Source organism: Diabrotica undecimpunctata, chromosome 3, assembly GCF_040954645.1.
Source record: "Diabrotica undecimpunctata isolate CICGRU chromosome 3, icDiaUnde3, whole genome shotgun sequence".
NCBI classification, from domain to species: Eukaryota; Metazoa; Arthropoda; class Insecta; order Coleoptera; family Chrysomelidae; genus Diabrotica; species Diabrotica undecimpunctata.
This window is the reverse complement of record NC_092805.1, coordinates 21,504,756-21,523,238: the sequence shown is the minus strand read 5'-3', so window position 1 is coordinate 21,523,238 and position 18,483 is coordinate 21,504,756. Positions and strand designations below refer to the sequence as shown.

At 31.7% G+C, this 18,483-nt stretch overlaps 2 protein-coding genes across 7 annotated transcripts in view; one reads left to right on the top strand and one right to left on the bottom strand.

Moving 5' to 3' along the window:
• Window positions 1–3,383: 3,383 nt before the first annotated feature.
• Pis (phosphatidylinositol synthase) lies at window positions 3,384–10,795 on the bottom strand. Its single transcript, XM_072525485.1, has 5 exons — window positions 10,633–10,795; window positions 10,464–10,584; window positions 7,480–7,647; window positions 6,194–6,357; window positions 3,384–3,894 (listed from the first exon to the last, which is right to left on the bottom strand). Exons 1-5 carry the CDS (start codon window positions 10,673–10,675, stop codon window positions 3,737–3,739), a joined length of 654 nt encoding a protein of 217 aa, XP_072381586.1. The 5' UTR covers window positions 10,676–10,795; the 3' UTR covers window positions 3,384–3,736.
• A 441-nt stretch (window positions 10,796–11,236) lies between these two features.
• The window catches only part of LOC140436560 (protein strawberry notch-like), a 60,198-nt gene continuing 52,951 nt past the window's right edge, over window positions 11,237–18,483 (top strand). For 3 of the 6 annotated variants that reach the window (XM_072525484.1, XM_072525481.1, XM_072525479.1), the window contains exons 1-3: window positions 11,237–11,357; window positions 12,045–12,129; window positions 14,647–14,850. In XM_072525484.1, coding sequence (XP_072381585.1) covers window positions 11,337–11,357; window positions 12,045–12,129; window positions 14,647–14,850 — 310 coding nt within the window. In that variant the 5' untranslated portion in view covers window positions 11,237–11,336. Of the gene's footprint in view, window positions 11,467–12,005; window positions 12,130–14,646; window positions 14,851–18,483 lie in introns of all 6 variants that reach the window. The other 3 variants (XM_072525483.1, XM_072525480.1, XM_072525482.1) reach the window with 3 other exon arrangements.

The following is an 18,483-nucleotide window of genomic DNA, read 5'->3' as shown; positions in this document are numbered from 1 at the left end:
TAATAGAATACTTTTAAAGTTAATTTAAATTAAAATCGGCATTATCAAAAATAAACTTCTTCGGTACATTGCAAAGCGTTTGTGCCCTCCAATTAAAGAACTGGCAGCACCCTGGTCTACCTGGCCTTTCGGCTATACGACCGTTAACGAATCCACTGCCCCTATGAGTCTGACACCAAAATGAAGGTGCCACGCCACGTATACCAGAAACGTTTCGTGGGACTTCACCTTCCCCGTAGTACCTGTGTTGCGATTACCGCACCTACCCGTTATCCCACCCACGGGCGAATAGGCGAAGCAGGCAGAGGAATTTCCACCTCGCACGTAGACAGGTCACCGCCGAGGATCTCTCCTCTACCACTCTTGAATCTCCTGACGGGTCCTGACGTGGTGTGGGCGCCGGGGCACCCACACCACGCTTGACACAAGGCCAAGAGAGGTATGTACGGGCCCAGTTCGTTCAACCTCGCCAGGTTCTCTTGGAATGAGAGTAGAGTGGTCCCACGAGAGTCTCGTCTCGGATACTAGAAATGTAGACCGATGACCGTGTCGCCTCAGCGACTGTGTGCGTTTCTACAAACCCGACACCTCAAGCGACGGCTCTCCACCTCTCAATTCCTACCCATTAGTCGCCTCTTACGACAGGCAGGGCCTTCTGCCCTCGGCCGTATCCTTATCTCCGCGAGCCGAACGGAGGCTTCTTTGGCACAAACGATAAAACAATATTACGTTTTGTTCATATGTCAATGAATCTCTCCTGTAACTATGTGTTAATGAACTAGTGAACTAAAAGAGCGACCTGGTTCACTTCTCACATTTGAATTAAACTGAGCGCTCTTTATGATGAACTATTATGCCCAACACTACAAGGAGTTAACCAATTCATTCAACTAAGAAGTACTTGGCCGATTTAAGAATATTTTAACACACAGTATACAGCGTGATATTTAGGAAAAAATGCATTTCCATTATTGTAAAATCTAAGAAATGCAAGTATTGAGTGAAAATGATTATAATTTTCGAAAAACTTTAACTGAAAGGATATTTCAAGTTTTTGCTATTGCATTTCCACTTAAAAGACTATGTCAATGCGTAAAACTGCAGGTAATGGACATCCACTAATCCAAAGGAGTTATGTCAAAGACAGTTATATAGTTTATAAGTGCCTGTTTGGTGCGCTAGTAGCATCCCAGAGAGATGAGATCCCAGATTTATTAAAAGCACATAGTTTCAGCAAGATGGAACCAATACTCATACTAAAAAGGAGCCATTGAATGTTGTACGCGTACTTTTTCTTCCTAAGATTTTTACCAAGGTTTGAAGACATAATTTGAACCCATAAATCACCGGAACTCACCCCATGTGATTTTTTTCTGTGATGAGTTGATCCAGCAACACAAGTTTCTCATGAAATATTCGACATTATTAAACCATAATATTCGAAACGAAGTTGAGAATATTTTCCTGCAACTCATAACAAAAGTGTTCATAAGTTTACGATCTCGGTTAGAGGATTGCGTGCGGGCGAATTGTCATCTTTTCGAATGATATGCGTACTCTTTGGTAATATCTAATAATAATAATTGGTAATATGTATACTTTCTCACTGGACACACTGTCTAACAAAGTAAATAATTATTATAATATATAACAGGAATGTTTTAAAAACGAAATGCCTCATAATATCACGTTACGTCTAAATTAAAATAAAAAAATATTAAGATGAGTAAAAGTAGATAATACCTACTGCATTACACCGAATCAAACTGTTACACGAGTAATATTCAAATGTCATTTTTATGCAAAATTTCTGCAGCTCATTTCACAAACTAAATTGTCCCATTATTAAAACTATTCATTTTAAACGTTTTATGTGAATTTATTTAGGATATTTATGAATTTATTTATTTGGGTGCGTTCAAACGACCTCAGCGGTAGCGTTCAGGCGCCTCGATGACAAACCGCTGTCGAATTTACTAATCGTACTTTATTTCCGCTGATGAACTCAGCGGTTCCTTGGGCATACGTGGTACACAATAATAATGTAACGATGTTAAGATACTACCGAACTGTAAAGTTATAAAAAAATGTATGTATATAAATTCGAACCGCTCGTTTTATTTAATCTCGCTACAGTGGTGTCAGGTGTGGGGTAAAAAGAAATAAATTCAGCAGTGATTTTTGAAAAAGACTTTTGAACTTTTGAAAAGTATTATTCGTCGGGAACATCCGCGTAGTGATCTTTATATAAAAGAACATTTAAAAAGTACGTGTGTACCTAACCAAAGATGCTGCTAGTAGAACTTTCAGTAAAACAGTTGCGTGAGCAGCTAGAAGAACGCGATGAAGACTGCAGTGGGTCCAAGAAGATACTCCAAGAACGACTGAAGACTGTGCTTAACAAGAATGGAGAAGACCCAGAGACATTCCAGTTCCAGTCAGCAGAAGAAGCAGTTTTAATGAAAATAAAAAATGTCTCTCAAATGATAGAAGAATCTTCTAAAAAAATGATGATAAATTCGAGAATGTTTCCAGAAGATTCGACGAGAAATTTGAAAATGTCTCTCAAATGATAGAAGAATCTTCTAAAAAAAAAGATGATAAATTCGAGAACGTTTCCAAAAGATTGGATGAAACGTCTCAAATTATTAAAGAAGTAGGTAAACAAAACGACGAGGAACTTGAAAATGTTTCTAGAAGATTTGACGAAGTATGTAATCAAAACAATGAGAAATTTGAAGAAGTCGCAAAAACATTCGATAACATACAGAAAAATGTAAACAACGTAGAAGAGAAGATCAAACAGTTAGAGAGCATGATAACTAATACAAAAGTGCTACCACCAGTTAATACAATAGCCTTAGATCCGGTAGTGAAAGAAGAATCACCTAGAGACGAAACGACACATAATATGAGATTCAAATTGCCACCATTTGATGGAAAGTCTTCTTGGTCCATATACCTTAGACAATTTGAAGCTATTGCGACAGCCAATCATTGGACAGAACAAGAAAAAGCTGTTTCCTTGACTGCTGCTTTACGAGGTGATGCTGCAGATATCCTAAAAACTTTAATCATCGTTACTTGTATATATACTACAGTTACTAGGTTCGAGAATATTCTGGCGTTGTCCCACCTCTAATTGTCTCGTCGAAAGAACCATCGAATACGGGCGGTATTGACATACCGATTCTTACGTTTTCTAGATTTGTCCTTCTAAGAATTATGACGTATCAGAGATGGGCTATTTCGTTACAATAAGTTTTAATTTTTTTCAAGCTTTCAATTAAAATTGTTCTGAAGCTATTTTCTGGTGGCATCTCAATGCGATTTACTTTTTTTGTCGTAAATAATCCACAATTTTACTTTAATATTTTAAATGCTGGATCTACACCGCTAGGTACAACTACTAAGGCGCTTTGTGCTTAAAGGCAGCCGCGGAGGTCATCTGAACGCACCCATTGCCTGACGGAAAATTAAGCAATTTACTTAGTTTGACAGCTATGTGTAAGTTCATCCAATAGCTGTCATTTTCACCTTACCATTAGTTAAAATGTTGCAATGTATGCACGAGCAAATAAGACGAGCTAACCTCAAAAAACGACAGTATGACATAACATAACATTACAATGGAGCAACTATTTATCCTTTGGTCACAAATCTTCTATTAGGGATACTGACACACTATGTTTTCCAGTCTGTTAAGTAAACAAAGCCTTGGGAAAATTGACTTCTTTTAAAATGCTTTTTTGGCAGCATTCTTTCTCTCGTTAATATCAATAATAGCCAAATTCTTTGAGGCAACAACACAGTGAAGAAGGGAAATACCTGTCTTAATGAAACATATTGGCGCTGAAAGGAATATGATGATCCTCCATAATCCCAAACCTGCAACTGCAAATATAATGATTTTAATATTTTTATAATAAAAATGAATAAAAATAGATTAGTTCTGCGATCCTTAAGAGCTTATGGTTTGGTTAACTATTTGTCAATTGTAAAAAAAAAAGTATAAGAAAAGTAGTAGGATATAGGAAAGGATTACCTGAAAGTTGAAGATGCAAAAAATCTTGTTTAAGTTATTGGTATGTAAGTTATTTTTTTAGAATTATTGCTAGACAATAACAACAACGGTCTTACTAATACATATGAAACTATATATCATTGCGATGTATAAAATAAATTTTGGCACTAAATTACCAAAAACACCTCATAAATATTTGTTCAAAATGCAAACCTATTATGAATAAAGACGTACTATCACATGAAGTAAATTATAAAGTCTGCAACTCAACATATATGGGACAAACGCATCAGTATTGACATAGACGAATTATTGCACACAAAACATTATAAAAAACAATAAACCAAATACTACAGCCTTAGCTAAACATTCTTTGAAACAAAAGTATTCCTTAGACAGACTATAATAAAAGATGTACATTGGATATGATTCACATTAAAAAACAACCAACCTGTATCAATAATAAAACCGATATCACTGAATTTTCCCAAAATATATTATAATTGAATTAATTAATCGTAAACACCTTTACTGCGGCACTAGCACAGTTCACATCTGGATGTGCAGATAGAATCGATATGTATTTTCGTTTCTAAAGAATCGCGTGTTTCGCGGGAATATACATATATATATATATATATATATATATATATATATATATATATATATATATATATATATATATATATAAATATATATATATATATATATATATATATATATATATATATATATATACCTTGAACTAGCTGAAGTTACTAGCATCCTAGACGACGAAGACCACTCTTAGCTGTTACTTCAACGCAGTCAGTTTTGTAGTCACTTTAAATTTCTCACTCAAGTGGTTAGCGTACAAAGGTGCTAGTTACTTTAATGGCCATGAAGGAAAACAATTTAATAATATCGTTTTCGTTCCCACTTCCCTAATTATGATAAAACCAAAGAGATTGATGATGATAAATTCACTTCTTGTGTGCCGTGCTTGTATTCAAGCGTTGGCTATCGTCATATTGACAAGCTGATGAAATGATTCTCGGTCGGCAGCTAGATGAAACAGTTCCTCGACCGTTCGACCTGTCCATTGTCTAATGTTACGCAGCCAGGACAGTTGTTTTCTTCCGACCCAACGTTTTCCTTAGATTTTGCCCTGAATGATTAACCGGAGTAAGCGATATTTAGGTCCTCTCATTATATGACCGAAGTATTGGACCTTTCTCATTTTGATGATGTTGATCAATTCTCGCTCTTTGTGCACGGTCTCTAGCACGCGTTCGTTAGATATGTGTGCTGTCCACGGGATTCTGAGCATGCGACGGTAACACCATAACTTAAACGCTTCTAATTTGTTAAGATTTTTTATTTTTGTTGTCCAGGTTTCACATCCATAGGACAAAGTGGACCAGACGTAGCACTTCAATACTCTTAGACGTGTGGTCAACAACAGACGTCTACTGCATAATACAGTATGCCAGTTAATAAAGTTTTTCCGTGCGAGTTCTATTCTGGTCGAAATTTCCTCGTCACTTTCAACCCTGCAGTCAATCCAGCTACCCAGATATCTAAAGTGTTCCACCCTTTCCAGGATTCTGTTATCTAATCTTAGTACTGAGTCTTCGATATTAATTTTTCCGACCACCATCCATTTTGTTTTTTTTTGCGTTGATTGTTAAGCCCTTTTCAGTGCATTCGTTGTTTACAGCATTCAACAGGGTTTGAAGATATTCTAGACTCTCTGCCATTATTGCGGTGTCATCGGCGTATCTGATGTTGTTAATAATTTCACCACCGATCTTAACACCTTCGCGGCGATTATTTAACGCTATTTCAAAAACTGGTTCAGTGTAGGCAACACACTGAACACCGGTGTAAACAACATCGGTGACATAACACATCCCTGTCTGACACCACGCTTAATAGAAACTTTAGCTGAAACCTCTTGGTCCACCTTAACACAAGCGGTCTGATTGTAGTAAAGATTTTTAAGCAATCTAATGTCATACGTGTCCAGACCAACTGAGTCTAAGCATTGAAATAATAATGTATGTGGTACTCTATCAAAGGCTTTTTCGAAATCGTGAAATTCACAGTAAGTTAGAAATAATATTACACAGTAAGCTTTTTTATTGCTATAAAATATAAAAAAAAGTTTAAAATCAACAATGTACTTACTAATAGGGCCTTCAGAAAAGTGAAGAAGATATAAAGCAGCATAAAATGCTTCATTACCGGCACACATTACGAACAGCACATTTTTATTGGTGTAATAGAGTCTCATTATTGGATTTTCTGACATGTCAACAAACTTGTGGCTTGTTTTACCCTGCAAAATCGACCTAAAAAGATATAAATAGTTAGATTGTTAATATTAAATAATTATAAATCAGCAATTTTAAATATTCTTTGCTTATTTATCTATTCAAGTATGTCACAGGAATGAGATAAATAATTAAATCCTACTAAATCGCCTTCCCATTCCCAAATAATATAATTGTTGAAATAATTTAAAAGAGTTGTTTCTTCTAACATTTTGATATATTTTTTTAAAATTCATTTCAATCGCTTAATATTTTTACTCGTTTTTATAATAACTTATGTATACATTGGTTACATTTATTTATTAGATTATTATTTTTTGTTGGTTTGGTGCACCAGCGATACTTGTATTCGCTATGTGCAAGTTTGGAAGAGTGACACCTAGTGTCATAGATCAGCAAAATTATTAGCACTTTTAATATATTACTCGTATGTAAACTGCAAAATGAGACGACCTAAACTTGTTTATTTAATACAATAATTATTGATATTTATATCAATATTTAACTTCGTAAAATTTTTTAATGGATTTTTAATTGTAAAAATGGATAAATATATTTTTCACGTTTAGATTTCATCATTTGAACATTAAATATAGAGGTTATTAAAAGGTAAACATTTCGGAAGACAGAAACCTAGTGTCATAGGTCACCGAAGTTTTTAGTAAAGTGCAAATAAAATGACCTAAGCTTATTTATTTAATACAATAATTATTGTAATTTATATTAGAAATCCACTTTTCCCTTTGCATTAATTTTTGGTTATAATTTGGAAACCAAACTTGGAACTTGAATTGACTATTTCTTGTTGTTTTTTTACAATTTATAATTCAATATTTGCAAAATACCATTTTCTTCAATGATAGTAAGTACTTATGAAATGTGCTAAAATAATAAATATGCAAGGTTTCGCCGCTTCACGCGCTCGTTCGTTTTTCGTATCCCCTACAAGTACTTACACACAGCGAATACATTTTGGTAGATGTAAAAAGAATGAAACTAAGAGATTATGAGGAGATTTGAAGGACACCAATCAAATTGAATAAGCAAATAACTTGAAGACATTATGTTAATTATACATAGAAGTAAGAAATATTTCATTCACTAGTTAACAAAAAAAAACAAAAATGTCCAGTAACTTACGAATGTAAATATATCCAATGGCAGGCGATGTCAATGCACATGGACAGAATAAACAGAAACATGTACTTTGGATAGAAATGTGCCAGTACTGCCACCAATCCCATGGTTCCACAACGATCTGTCAGTTGATCAAGCATAGCTCCAAATTTGGTGCTCTGATTAAAGTACCTAAAATAAGTAATATAAACAAGAATTAAAGTTAGATTTATGCTTTACTGTCACTGAAAATTCTACAATTTTATGGACAAAGCTTACAAAAAGTCAGAAAATAACACTAACAATTTCAATTTACTGAAATTACATAAATCGTCAATATCATAAAATAAAATAAATTGCATAATAAAATCTTTAACTAATAAGTTGAAGTTGCTGCGTATGATACCCAAATATAGATAAAAATACTTTAGTTACTTGTACATAAAGTAAGACCCACAAGGTTCACATGTGGTACCTCTTCCCTTTAATTTGTTTATTAATGATATTTCTAAGGTAATAATCTACCTGATTGTCTAAGGATCCAAGAAGACCTGACCTCCCTGTACAATTGGTCTCTTTAGAATGTTCTCCAGTTGAATATAGATAAGTGTTATGTTATATCCTTTAGCAAATTTAAAAAAGTTTCTATCACATAATAAAAACCTTCTGTCAAGAGTGACTGAAATAGAGATTTAGGGCTGTTATTTGACAGTTCTTTGTCATTTATCCCTCACATCAGCAATTTGTTAAATAAAGCATGCCTCAATTTAGGTTTTTTCAAAAGAAACTCTCGAGATCTTTCAGTACCCACATATAGAATTTGATCTTACTTTCATCTAGCATTGTGTCTTATGCTTCTACAGTATGATGACTGTACTATTTTAACCATATTTACACCCTTGAAAAAATTCAAAATATCTCTGGATTTGTGTTTATACATTAAACTTAAAGAACCTGTCTTTGGTGGAACTAAAGTCAAGGCTAAATATCAGTTCTTTAGAAGACTACAGGACTAAATGTGATCTAGTTTTTCTCTATAAACTACTTGACCATACCACTGAATGTAGTAGTAGACTTCTTAGAGACATGCCTTTGTTTTCTATAAAACACTATCACACTAACTATGGCAAATTGTCTCATATTAACAGAATTCGGATACTAGGAAATGACTTTAGTTAATCTTATGATCTGGTGGATATAAAATCTGTAAGATTTAAGCTCTGTTTGACTGAGTATGTTAGGAATGGAATATGAGTGACCTTTAACTTCATTTCATTTTAATAAGATTTTCAGAATCCCTGAAATAAGAAAACCAATTGCAATGAGAATTATTGCTATTCGCCAGGAGGAACCCTAGACTATTTAAGCAGATATTAGACTAATGATTCTATAGTTCTTGCATTGCAATAAAGTTGATCAGCCTTTTTATGCAGTGTGCATTAAAAGGCCTTTAGCCACTCGTCTAGAATCAATTCATTTAGCCATATAAGTACTCTATTGTCAGACTGTTCCTTATTTAATAATTATCCCCCAATTAACTGCTGTGGGTGACTAAATGCATGCCTATACCACAGTACAACAATTGTAGCAAGTGACTCATATTTTTAATGTAACTCATATTGTCAATGTTATTATTAAAATAATCAGGATTTTAGAATGAATTGATTGTCATAAAAATTATTTTGCTATTTTATAGTTGCCTTAGACAAAGAAAACTAATCCTTGTTAAATATATTTTTTTGGGAAAACCCCTTTATCCCTTTAAATTAAACTTATGACTGATTCAAGGATTAAATTTAATTCCTATTGTCAAATGATATTTAATGACATAGGATTGGAAAAAGGTTGTCTAGTAACTTTTAGCACAGGTAAAATTGAATTACTTAAACAATTCTTGGTAGGAAACAGTATTAGTAATAAATGTCTCACCTTAACTGAATATTTATTTCCACAAAATATAAAAAATATGTTCAAATAAAACCTAACATTATACATAATCCTAGATCCACAACTACTGGTTCCATGGTAATTTCAATGAAGTTATCAAGGTTCCACATATTCTGCTCTTTTGTCACTACATGCTCTATATATTTTTTCCTCGACTATGAGGTCATATTGCTGATGGCACTATTAAGCAGATTTTTTACATCATTGAATTTGAAAGTAACATTGTTCCTTGCTACTTCATTATTATTTGAGCCCACATAAGTTTATCTATCAGGTTTAACTCACAACAGTATGGCAGCAATCGAACTACAATTATGCCTTGTTCTTGCGCCATTTCATCTACTACATATTAAATATACTTATCTTTATGACATTGTGCTAAGTTTAGTAATTCGATTTTCAAAATTGGTTCATTGAATTTAACATTTTTTTAGTAAGCCAATCTGCAATCTTGGCTTTTTTCCATTTAGTGGTTGTTTTATATGTCGGCAGTGGAACATTATCCATAAAAATAACAGATTCTAGTTCGATTTTTAATAGAATAACTGAAAACCATTTTTCATAATGATCTGCATCCATTTCCTCATGGTGTCATCATCATCAGTTCTCATACCAAAACCAATGATAGCTGGTTTGCTGGGTTCGTTGTCAACAAAAGTAAGCTGTTTTGTTCTTACTCTCCTGTAAAGTTAAAGAAATTGGGTTACATGGTGTTGCTTGGTTGATGATGAATATTGATTCTGCCTTAATACCAATCCATTAAGTCTCTTAAAACTAAGATGCCCCAGTTTGCATTTCATACTAGAGAAGAAAATAGATACAATTTTTACAAATATGTGCCTAATTTTAAATTCTCATAAGGGAACATTTTCTTCCCTTTTCTATTAAATTCTCCTTGTTTTCTCAATTATTTATTATTGTAATCATTATTAGAGAAAACTTCATATATGTACATATGACACTTGTTCTTTGAAACCTTGGTTAGTTATACAAATTATATATGACTTGCACTTCAAGAAGGATACAGGTATCCTAGAAATATGAAAAATTGCTTGTCTTACCTGGCAGCATGTCCATCAAAAGCGTCTAATAGGGCTGATATTACATAACATGAACAAGCAATAATATAGTTTGTTGGCATGAAATAAAAGGAAATTATAGCCAAAATAATTCTTGCATATCCTAAAAAAAATAATTTAATTTGAATAAGATTTAGAGTTATCTACATACCAATTATATTTGGCACAAATATAAAAATGTTTTCGTCGGACATTGCGAATTACTTGCAGAATATGCTAAAAATAGATTTTAAGTTAATTTTTGATACTTTTTAAAAGGATTTAATGATATTGATATTGATGTTTTGGTAAAAAATGTCGATAATGCGGCTGCGTCATCGGAAATTCAGAAATTGAAATTAAGCAAATCCTGCATGTAGGCAACCTAATTTACATATCAGTATAAATGGTATTTTAATTAAAGCTTACACAACTATTTTATAAAAATAGTACATAATGTGTAAAAATTGCAATAAAATATTAAAATGTTCTTTCAATTTATTTTATGCATTTGAACTACCATTCCATAAAAATTTACAAGAATTTAATGAAAAATGTCCCATTTTAGTAGTATTTATATGTTGAAAGGTGTAGTATTTCTATATTACGACATTTTTATTCATTACTAGCTATTTCTATTCCAATAATTTAAATTTAAAAAATGGGCATTCTGGACACACCCTTAATTTTTCTCACTTAGCCATCTCGTGGTTAAGCTTGTAACTAAATTTAATAAAAAGTCCCTAAATTTTTAGTGTCTGGATATTCTTTTGTCACCAGAAATCAATGTTGGTAAGCGTTAGTACAATTTGGGATGTCGAATGGCGTACTAGCGTGACTGGGTATCGTCGTTGTTCTCCCTTTTAAAACAAAATAATGCCGCGTTCTAAGAAAGTTGTAAGTTAATTATCGTGTCAGTGAATATTTAGAATACAGAGCTATTCTATTTTAAGTATATTAGTCGCTTTATATACTTTCTGCATGTCTGCGAATGAGTAAAAAAATGGTAATGTCATTTTTCCAAGATCCTTCTTTATTTGCCTGATCTGTTTATTTTTCATTTTTCTTTTTTAAATTGATTTTGTAGTGCTTAATATGAAGCTAAAATGCAATTTGCGCCTTTCTAAATTATCGATTAAGTCGTTTTTTACGTTTTATTCTTTTTTTCTTGCTTGTAGTTGCGTTAAAAATTCATAACCAAAAAGTGCAAAAAAAACTTCTCCTTCAGGTCTTTGGGCTTAGTAGAGCTTGAATACGATGGTTTAAACTTTCTGATAGAGCTTAGAAATCTTATTCAGTAATCTTAGGGCGTTGGTTAACGCCATATTTGTCTTGAAATAAAAATTTCAGTCTCTGTTACTTAACAACTCCTTATGAATTTTTGATGCCTCTATATTGAGCTTTAATAATATATGAATTACCCTTCCTGGTACTAAGAATTCTTGAATCAGTCAATTTCTAGCTAAAATATAGAAAATTAACTGTATGCTTGTTTATTTTTTTTTGCTTAGTAGATTATTTAACACCTAAATGTTTGTATTACAGAATTAAAGATTTACAATACTCTTACTATTTGTTTGCTAGTCTAAAAAGATGACGGATGAAGAAGAAAATATGTCTGATAGTGACTTTGGAGAAGATGAAGATCCTGATAAAATTGAGGTGCCAGGTAAGTAGTCCTATATTGGCAGTTTTAATCTCATCTCATTACTAATTGTTTAATCACACCTATTGTTAATACTTTTCTCAGGCAACTTGCAAAAATTTTAACAATTAATTTTTACATATTATATACATTACCTTAGTGCTTTAAAGAGGTTTTTCAATCAAGGGTATGCTGTTAGATTTCTTTATGTATTGTCTTTATGTTAATGATATTTTATTATATGGTTCTGTATCTACTTATAATTGTAGTATTTTATTCCAACTGATCCTGTACATTATTGAGCAATATTGATTTATATGGTGACATACGTATTGTTTTTGTATCCCTTCCGCCATGTAATATTTATTTCTTTTAGACTAAAAATCCATGAGAGACTAACCAGGTCATATTAACTTAGTTAATGTGGAGCCAATAACATGATTACCTTAATGCCTAAATGTTGGATGTTACAATAGTTCATATTGACATTATTCCTTTTGAATTAGGTTAATTTTTACTTTAATTATTTTTAAGAAATGGTTTATATGACAAATTATTAAAAAATTGAATGTATTGGTATTTTCTTTTTCTCCTGTTCTTCAGTTTGATATATTATGAATACTTAAACCTTTCTATAAATCCAAGCCAGAATTATGGTAACTTAGTTCGAACCATTTTAGGTGGAATCAGTAAGGTCATATGGAATAATACCAAAGATTTTATTCATATTTCCCTTGAATACTTAGACAATATAAGATTCTGTTTTAAATTTTCATGTAGTCAACAATCAATACTATTTTCAGATTTCCAGAGTAACCATGTCTTCACCTATTCTGGCAAATATTGCAAACTTAGTAATGAAAAAATGAAAAGAATACAAAACTCTTCATTTATTACCAACTAGTTTACAAGAGATGTTTGGGCTAGAAGGTATACAAAGTTTAACAACAGTGCATCTACATCATCTAAAAGAATGTTTAATAGAACAGACAGAGTAATTAAATTATCTAGCCCTTCACACCATTTCATCTTTTGAAAAGTTATTTTAGAACAAAATAATTACTCCAAACTTTTAAATCCTTTCACTAAAAAAAGTGTTAACATCTTAAAATTCAAAATCATTTTAATAACAACCATCCTAAAAAATCAATAACCTGTCTACTATTATTCCATACAAAATTTGATTGTCTTAGAGGAAATTTTAGTAAAGAATAATAGTCACTATTTTTAAAAGGTGATGCATTAATTATTGAGTATTAAATTTAAACAAAATATATAACAAAAAATGTTGACATCACGATTTTCATCATCTGGCGACTCTGGCCCATTATTCCAATACTATCTATTCCTTCACAACCCCCCTTCGGCTGGAAGTGCAAAGTAGATGGGTTTTCTTGTTTATATTTGGATATTGCTGATACCTGGTCTTGGTCCAATAGTTTCAACTTACTACTTGACTTAATTTTGGCTTATGTGACTCATCATAAATTTCAACTACAGTCCTTCGTGAGCCTTGGCCTGCCTCAAATTCCCTATCGAGTGTCTGTCTTCTCCATCTCCTTAGTCCAATATCCCTTAAATTTTCCTGCACATAGTTCAGATATCGTTTAGGTTGCCCCCTTCTTCTGACAGACCTATTTAGTAGTTATTTTACCAGGAGCTTTTTTTTCCATCTGCATAGCATGGCCCATTTTATTTTGAATTTTTTCACAATATCTGCATCACCAGAAAGTCATTAGGGTTCGAAATTATCTGACTCTAGTGTGGTTATATATTCAATAATGGGGTTAATTAAATTGAATATCTTTAACACTCTTTTTGGCTGTAATATTACATTATTGTCTGATATTGAGTAGGTATGATAGTTTTTACACTATATCCACTATTTTGTCTCTCAGATTTTCTTGTATCATGAGGCAGAATAAATTGTATTTGTCATTGAATCGCATTATATGTCAATAATTTTCAACTCTTCATAAATGATTGGCTTTATAAAAAGATGCACTAGAGACTTTCAGAATATTGAAGCGATTAAATTACTATATTGTTCTTCAGTTAGACCTCATCTAGAGACAGTTTCACACAAGTTCTTGAAATATGTAGCATATAAACAAGGTATACCTTTTGAATTAAATCAAGTAAATTATGATCAAATCGAAACCCAACTTGGTATTCTCTCATTGTATGACCTTTGGTTAATTAAAGATGCAAAGATTCGTTATGGCCTATTTAAATTTTACAGTCTTGTGTCCTCAGCTACTTGAGCAGATTGGTCTGTATGTACCTCTCCATATAACACGATTAACCAAACCTTTTCTGTTCCTCTTCATAGAACCAACTATACATATAATAATTTTTTATCTTGAGCACTAGGATGGGCAAATATTAACCCAGATATAGATTTATATATATGAAGTATATCAAGTTGCCACAAGAAAATAGAACAGTATTAAGAATACTATGTCATCAATTTTGGCCCAGCACTATTGTACCTCATTTATATCCTTTTAATAAAACTATTGCAATGTTACTTTTTTATAGGAGGCGGTAAAGATCTGGCTGCAGCAGCTGCGATGCTGGAATCAAGGGAGAAACAACTTAAACAAGGAGCCCTAAAACAAGAACCTTTCAAAGAAGAATACAAACCCGACATGGCTAAAATGATGCAAATGCCGATGAATGCTTTCCCCAAAATGGCCCAGAGTATACATCCCAGTACATACGACATGATGAGACCACCTACAAGTAAGTGAATTTTAAGTTTAGACAATGTTTATGAATTGAAAACAATAAATATAATAGTTAATTGATTTTAATATTCTCATAATATAAAAGACATTATTTTCAGTTGTATTTCTAACAATTTTATTTCTTATATACTTAAATTTCTTCAGCACATGATTTTTTAAGATATATTTTTTTCCATTTCGTCCAGTAAATGCTACTACAGAAAGATTAGAAAAAGGTTCAGGTTTCATGATTATGTTTTTGCTCATTTTTGGTAGATTATTTCTTGCTTTCACTTTACAAAGTGTATAATTCTAGCATATAATCCAACTATGTTTCAATCGCTAATATACTTCCACTTATTTTTGTATAGTAGCCACTATATTCCTGTTTTTTTTTTAATTCGAAATATTTTAGTGTAGTAATAAAATACACTGCCGAGCATAAGTCGGGGTCATCCAGTAATTTGTAGTTATTTTAAAAACTTTCTTTTTTTTATTTTTTTTTTTTTTAGTTGTAACATAGATAACTAATTGCTCAAAAAAAAATTGTGGTCAAAGTTTATTAAAACTAATGAAAAGTAGTAATCATGGACGTATAAACATAGATGGACCCAGCAATAAGATACCTTAAACACACACTGTTTTGAAGCTTCGATATTCCTAGACAAGAGGGTAAAGGGGAGTAAAACGGGTATCGATAGACTGTGATACTTCCTCAATGAGCATAAGCGTGCTTGAATTTTTACTCGCGGGGATAATTATTCAGACGTTAATAATTGGAAGTAGTAATAATGTATAAAAACACGTTTTTATAAAAAAAATAAAATACAATTTTATTTGCTTTAAAGTTAATACAATAAAATATAGTTGAGCTCAAGTTAATTTTTTAATAGGTATCAAATAATCCTACTATAAAAAAAACAATTAAAAAATATACATTTGTAAAATTTAAGTACATACCTATATTTATTGATAATGTGTTAAAACATATTTTTTCAAATTGTGACAAATTTGTTTTAATACAATATCAATAGATTCCACGTAGTAAGGGTTTCTGCTACAAAATTATTTATTGATCATTCCAAAGCTCTTGCTGGCATTTGACATAAAATTATTTGCAAATATAAATACTTATTAAAAAGTAGGCGTGAAAATGTATAAATTATTGGAAAGCTATTTACCGAACAGAAATATTAAAGTAAAAATGGTAAATAGACATAATAGAAGACGTTGGTATAGAAATAAATTTTTATTGATTGCGAAATAAAACAGTCTTAGTAAGAACGCTTCTTATGCGCACGGTGTTAACATCTAAAGTAGTCCTTGTTTCATGATGAATTCCAATTTTAAAATATTTCTCAAGAACCAATTTTAAAAGTTGCATAGAGTGACCATCGATTGCATCTTCATCATACATATGGTCACCAAAATGCTCATAGATTGATTTTGGGACATTTTGTATGGTTTTATTAATCAAAATATTCATAATGTTTTTAACTAGTCTGTTGTAGATATTATTTATAGTTTTATTAAAAAATCTGAAATATTTTTCAGCTTCATTACAAGTTTAAATAACCAAAAAGGATGCTTTGAAAGGTTTTTTTATACTGTTTTCTCTGTTGAAGTTTACGAGTAAGTTTCAACATTAATCAATATTATTTGGAAACCTACATAGAAAAATAAATGAGTTTTATTCATTTCACTAATTTATTGTTAATTCATGAGAAATATTAAATTAAAAAGCTACTAAACAGATCTTTTTAATCAGATGATGTCTACTTACAATTTAAAAATGTCTATACTAATTTCATGAACTAATATCTTGTTCAATACATTAATTAATATGAATAAACCCAATGGTACGCCTATGAAAGACATATTTTAAAATGTAAACACACAGGCTTCCTCAGTTCCTCATCTTAAATAATGTAAACAAACAGTACTTACAAATTAAATGAGACATTGGGATGTAAATATTTCGGTTTTTTTTTGCAAATGCAAAACTGTAGCACCATTATTATAATTTGTTTATTTCACTATTTACAAATATCACTTAAAATACAGCCAAAATATCGAAAAACAACTTTTCCTCATCTTGGGTAAAAAGTAAACAAACATGGACATGACATGGAACAGCATTTGAAGTTTGACGTAGAGCCATAAGACAGAGAAATGTAAACACTGTTGCCATTAATAAATAGGTTTCAGTGCTTCTACGTATAAAATAATTGGTTGATATCTGTTATATGCTATTATTAAATGATATGCACACTATGTGCACATTTGATGTTTTAATTACAATTAAATATATTAATATAAGTAATAAATTATTATTTTGGTTTGATAGCACCTGTAGAGTATAAAATAAATATAGCAATATTTTCAGCGATACGTGAATAAGATATTTTAATAAAAAAATGTGACAACATTTGAAGGTGCTGAGAATGTGACCTAGTCAAATAATTTTGGCTTCACATTTTTATGTAAATAACTGAGTCCATCTGTGTTTATACGTCCATGGTAGTAATTGATATGCTAACAAAAGAAATGTTAAGGACTTCATTAGTGAGTTTTTCCTCCTGACAGGGATAACAGCTTGCAAACGATGAGGCATGCTTTGTATCAGATTTTGTAATGCATTCTGCAGAAGATTGTTCTATTCCTGCACCAACATGCTAAAAAGTTCTCTAGAATTTCTGGTGGTTTTTCATATCTGTCCACCTCATTCCAAATATGTTCAATGGGATTTTAATCTGGACTGTGATCAGGTCAAATAAATAGCTTGATTTGAACATTGTCAAGAAACTCAGTAACTATCTGTACACTGTGAGCCATGCATTAACATACATGGATGTTGTGTCGTCTCCAAGAATAACTATGGACATGGTACTAGGTAAAATGTATTATTTTAGAAACTATGAGGTACTTGTGTTCACAATCAACATCTCATTCTTAATAAAGATTAAGTTTATGCAAGCATTAAACATATGCCTTCACATGCCGCAACTGATTATCCAACAATTATAAGTCACTCAGCAATAAATGCTGAGCTGAGTTAATAAGACACAATTTTGATTCATTGGAAAAGAGTACTCAACTCTGATCCGCTGTTGTCCAAGCCAAATATTCTCGTTCAAAATTCAATAAGACAGTCTAGTGTTTACAGGAATACAGGTCTAGGTTATATCTCCCATTTTTTTGAGATCATTACGAAGGTGACTGTGACTGTTCGGTTTCTCAAAGCACTGGAAATGAAAAGCGGTGATCTCTAGCTGTTGTAGTCCAAAAAAAAAAATGTTCTAAAATAACTTCCAATAATTATGGGGTGACCCTAATTTTATACTCGGCAGTGTATTTTACCAATTTGATTAAATAGTAGTAATCATTTCAGACATTGGGGATTCTTTTAGCAAAGTACTTAGTTACATGGGATGAATTTTAGTGTAGAGCTGTATCAGTAATAATGCCACAAATATTTATCAAAAATGTATTTTCTATATTAGCATTGTCGTTTTACATTTTAGAGTCACCAGTATAAAATATATCTAAAAATATTCTTTTATCCTCCAAGATTAAATTAAGAACAATCTATTATTTATATTCAGTGAAAAACAGAAATTTGGTTGTCTTAGATTGGTGAAAATTTCTT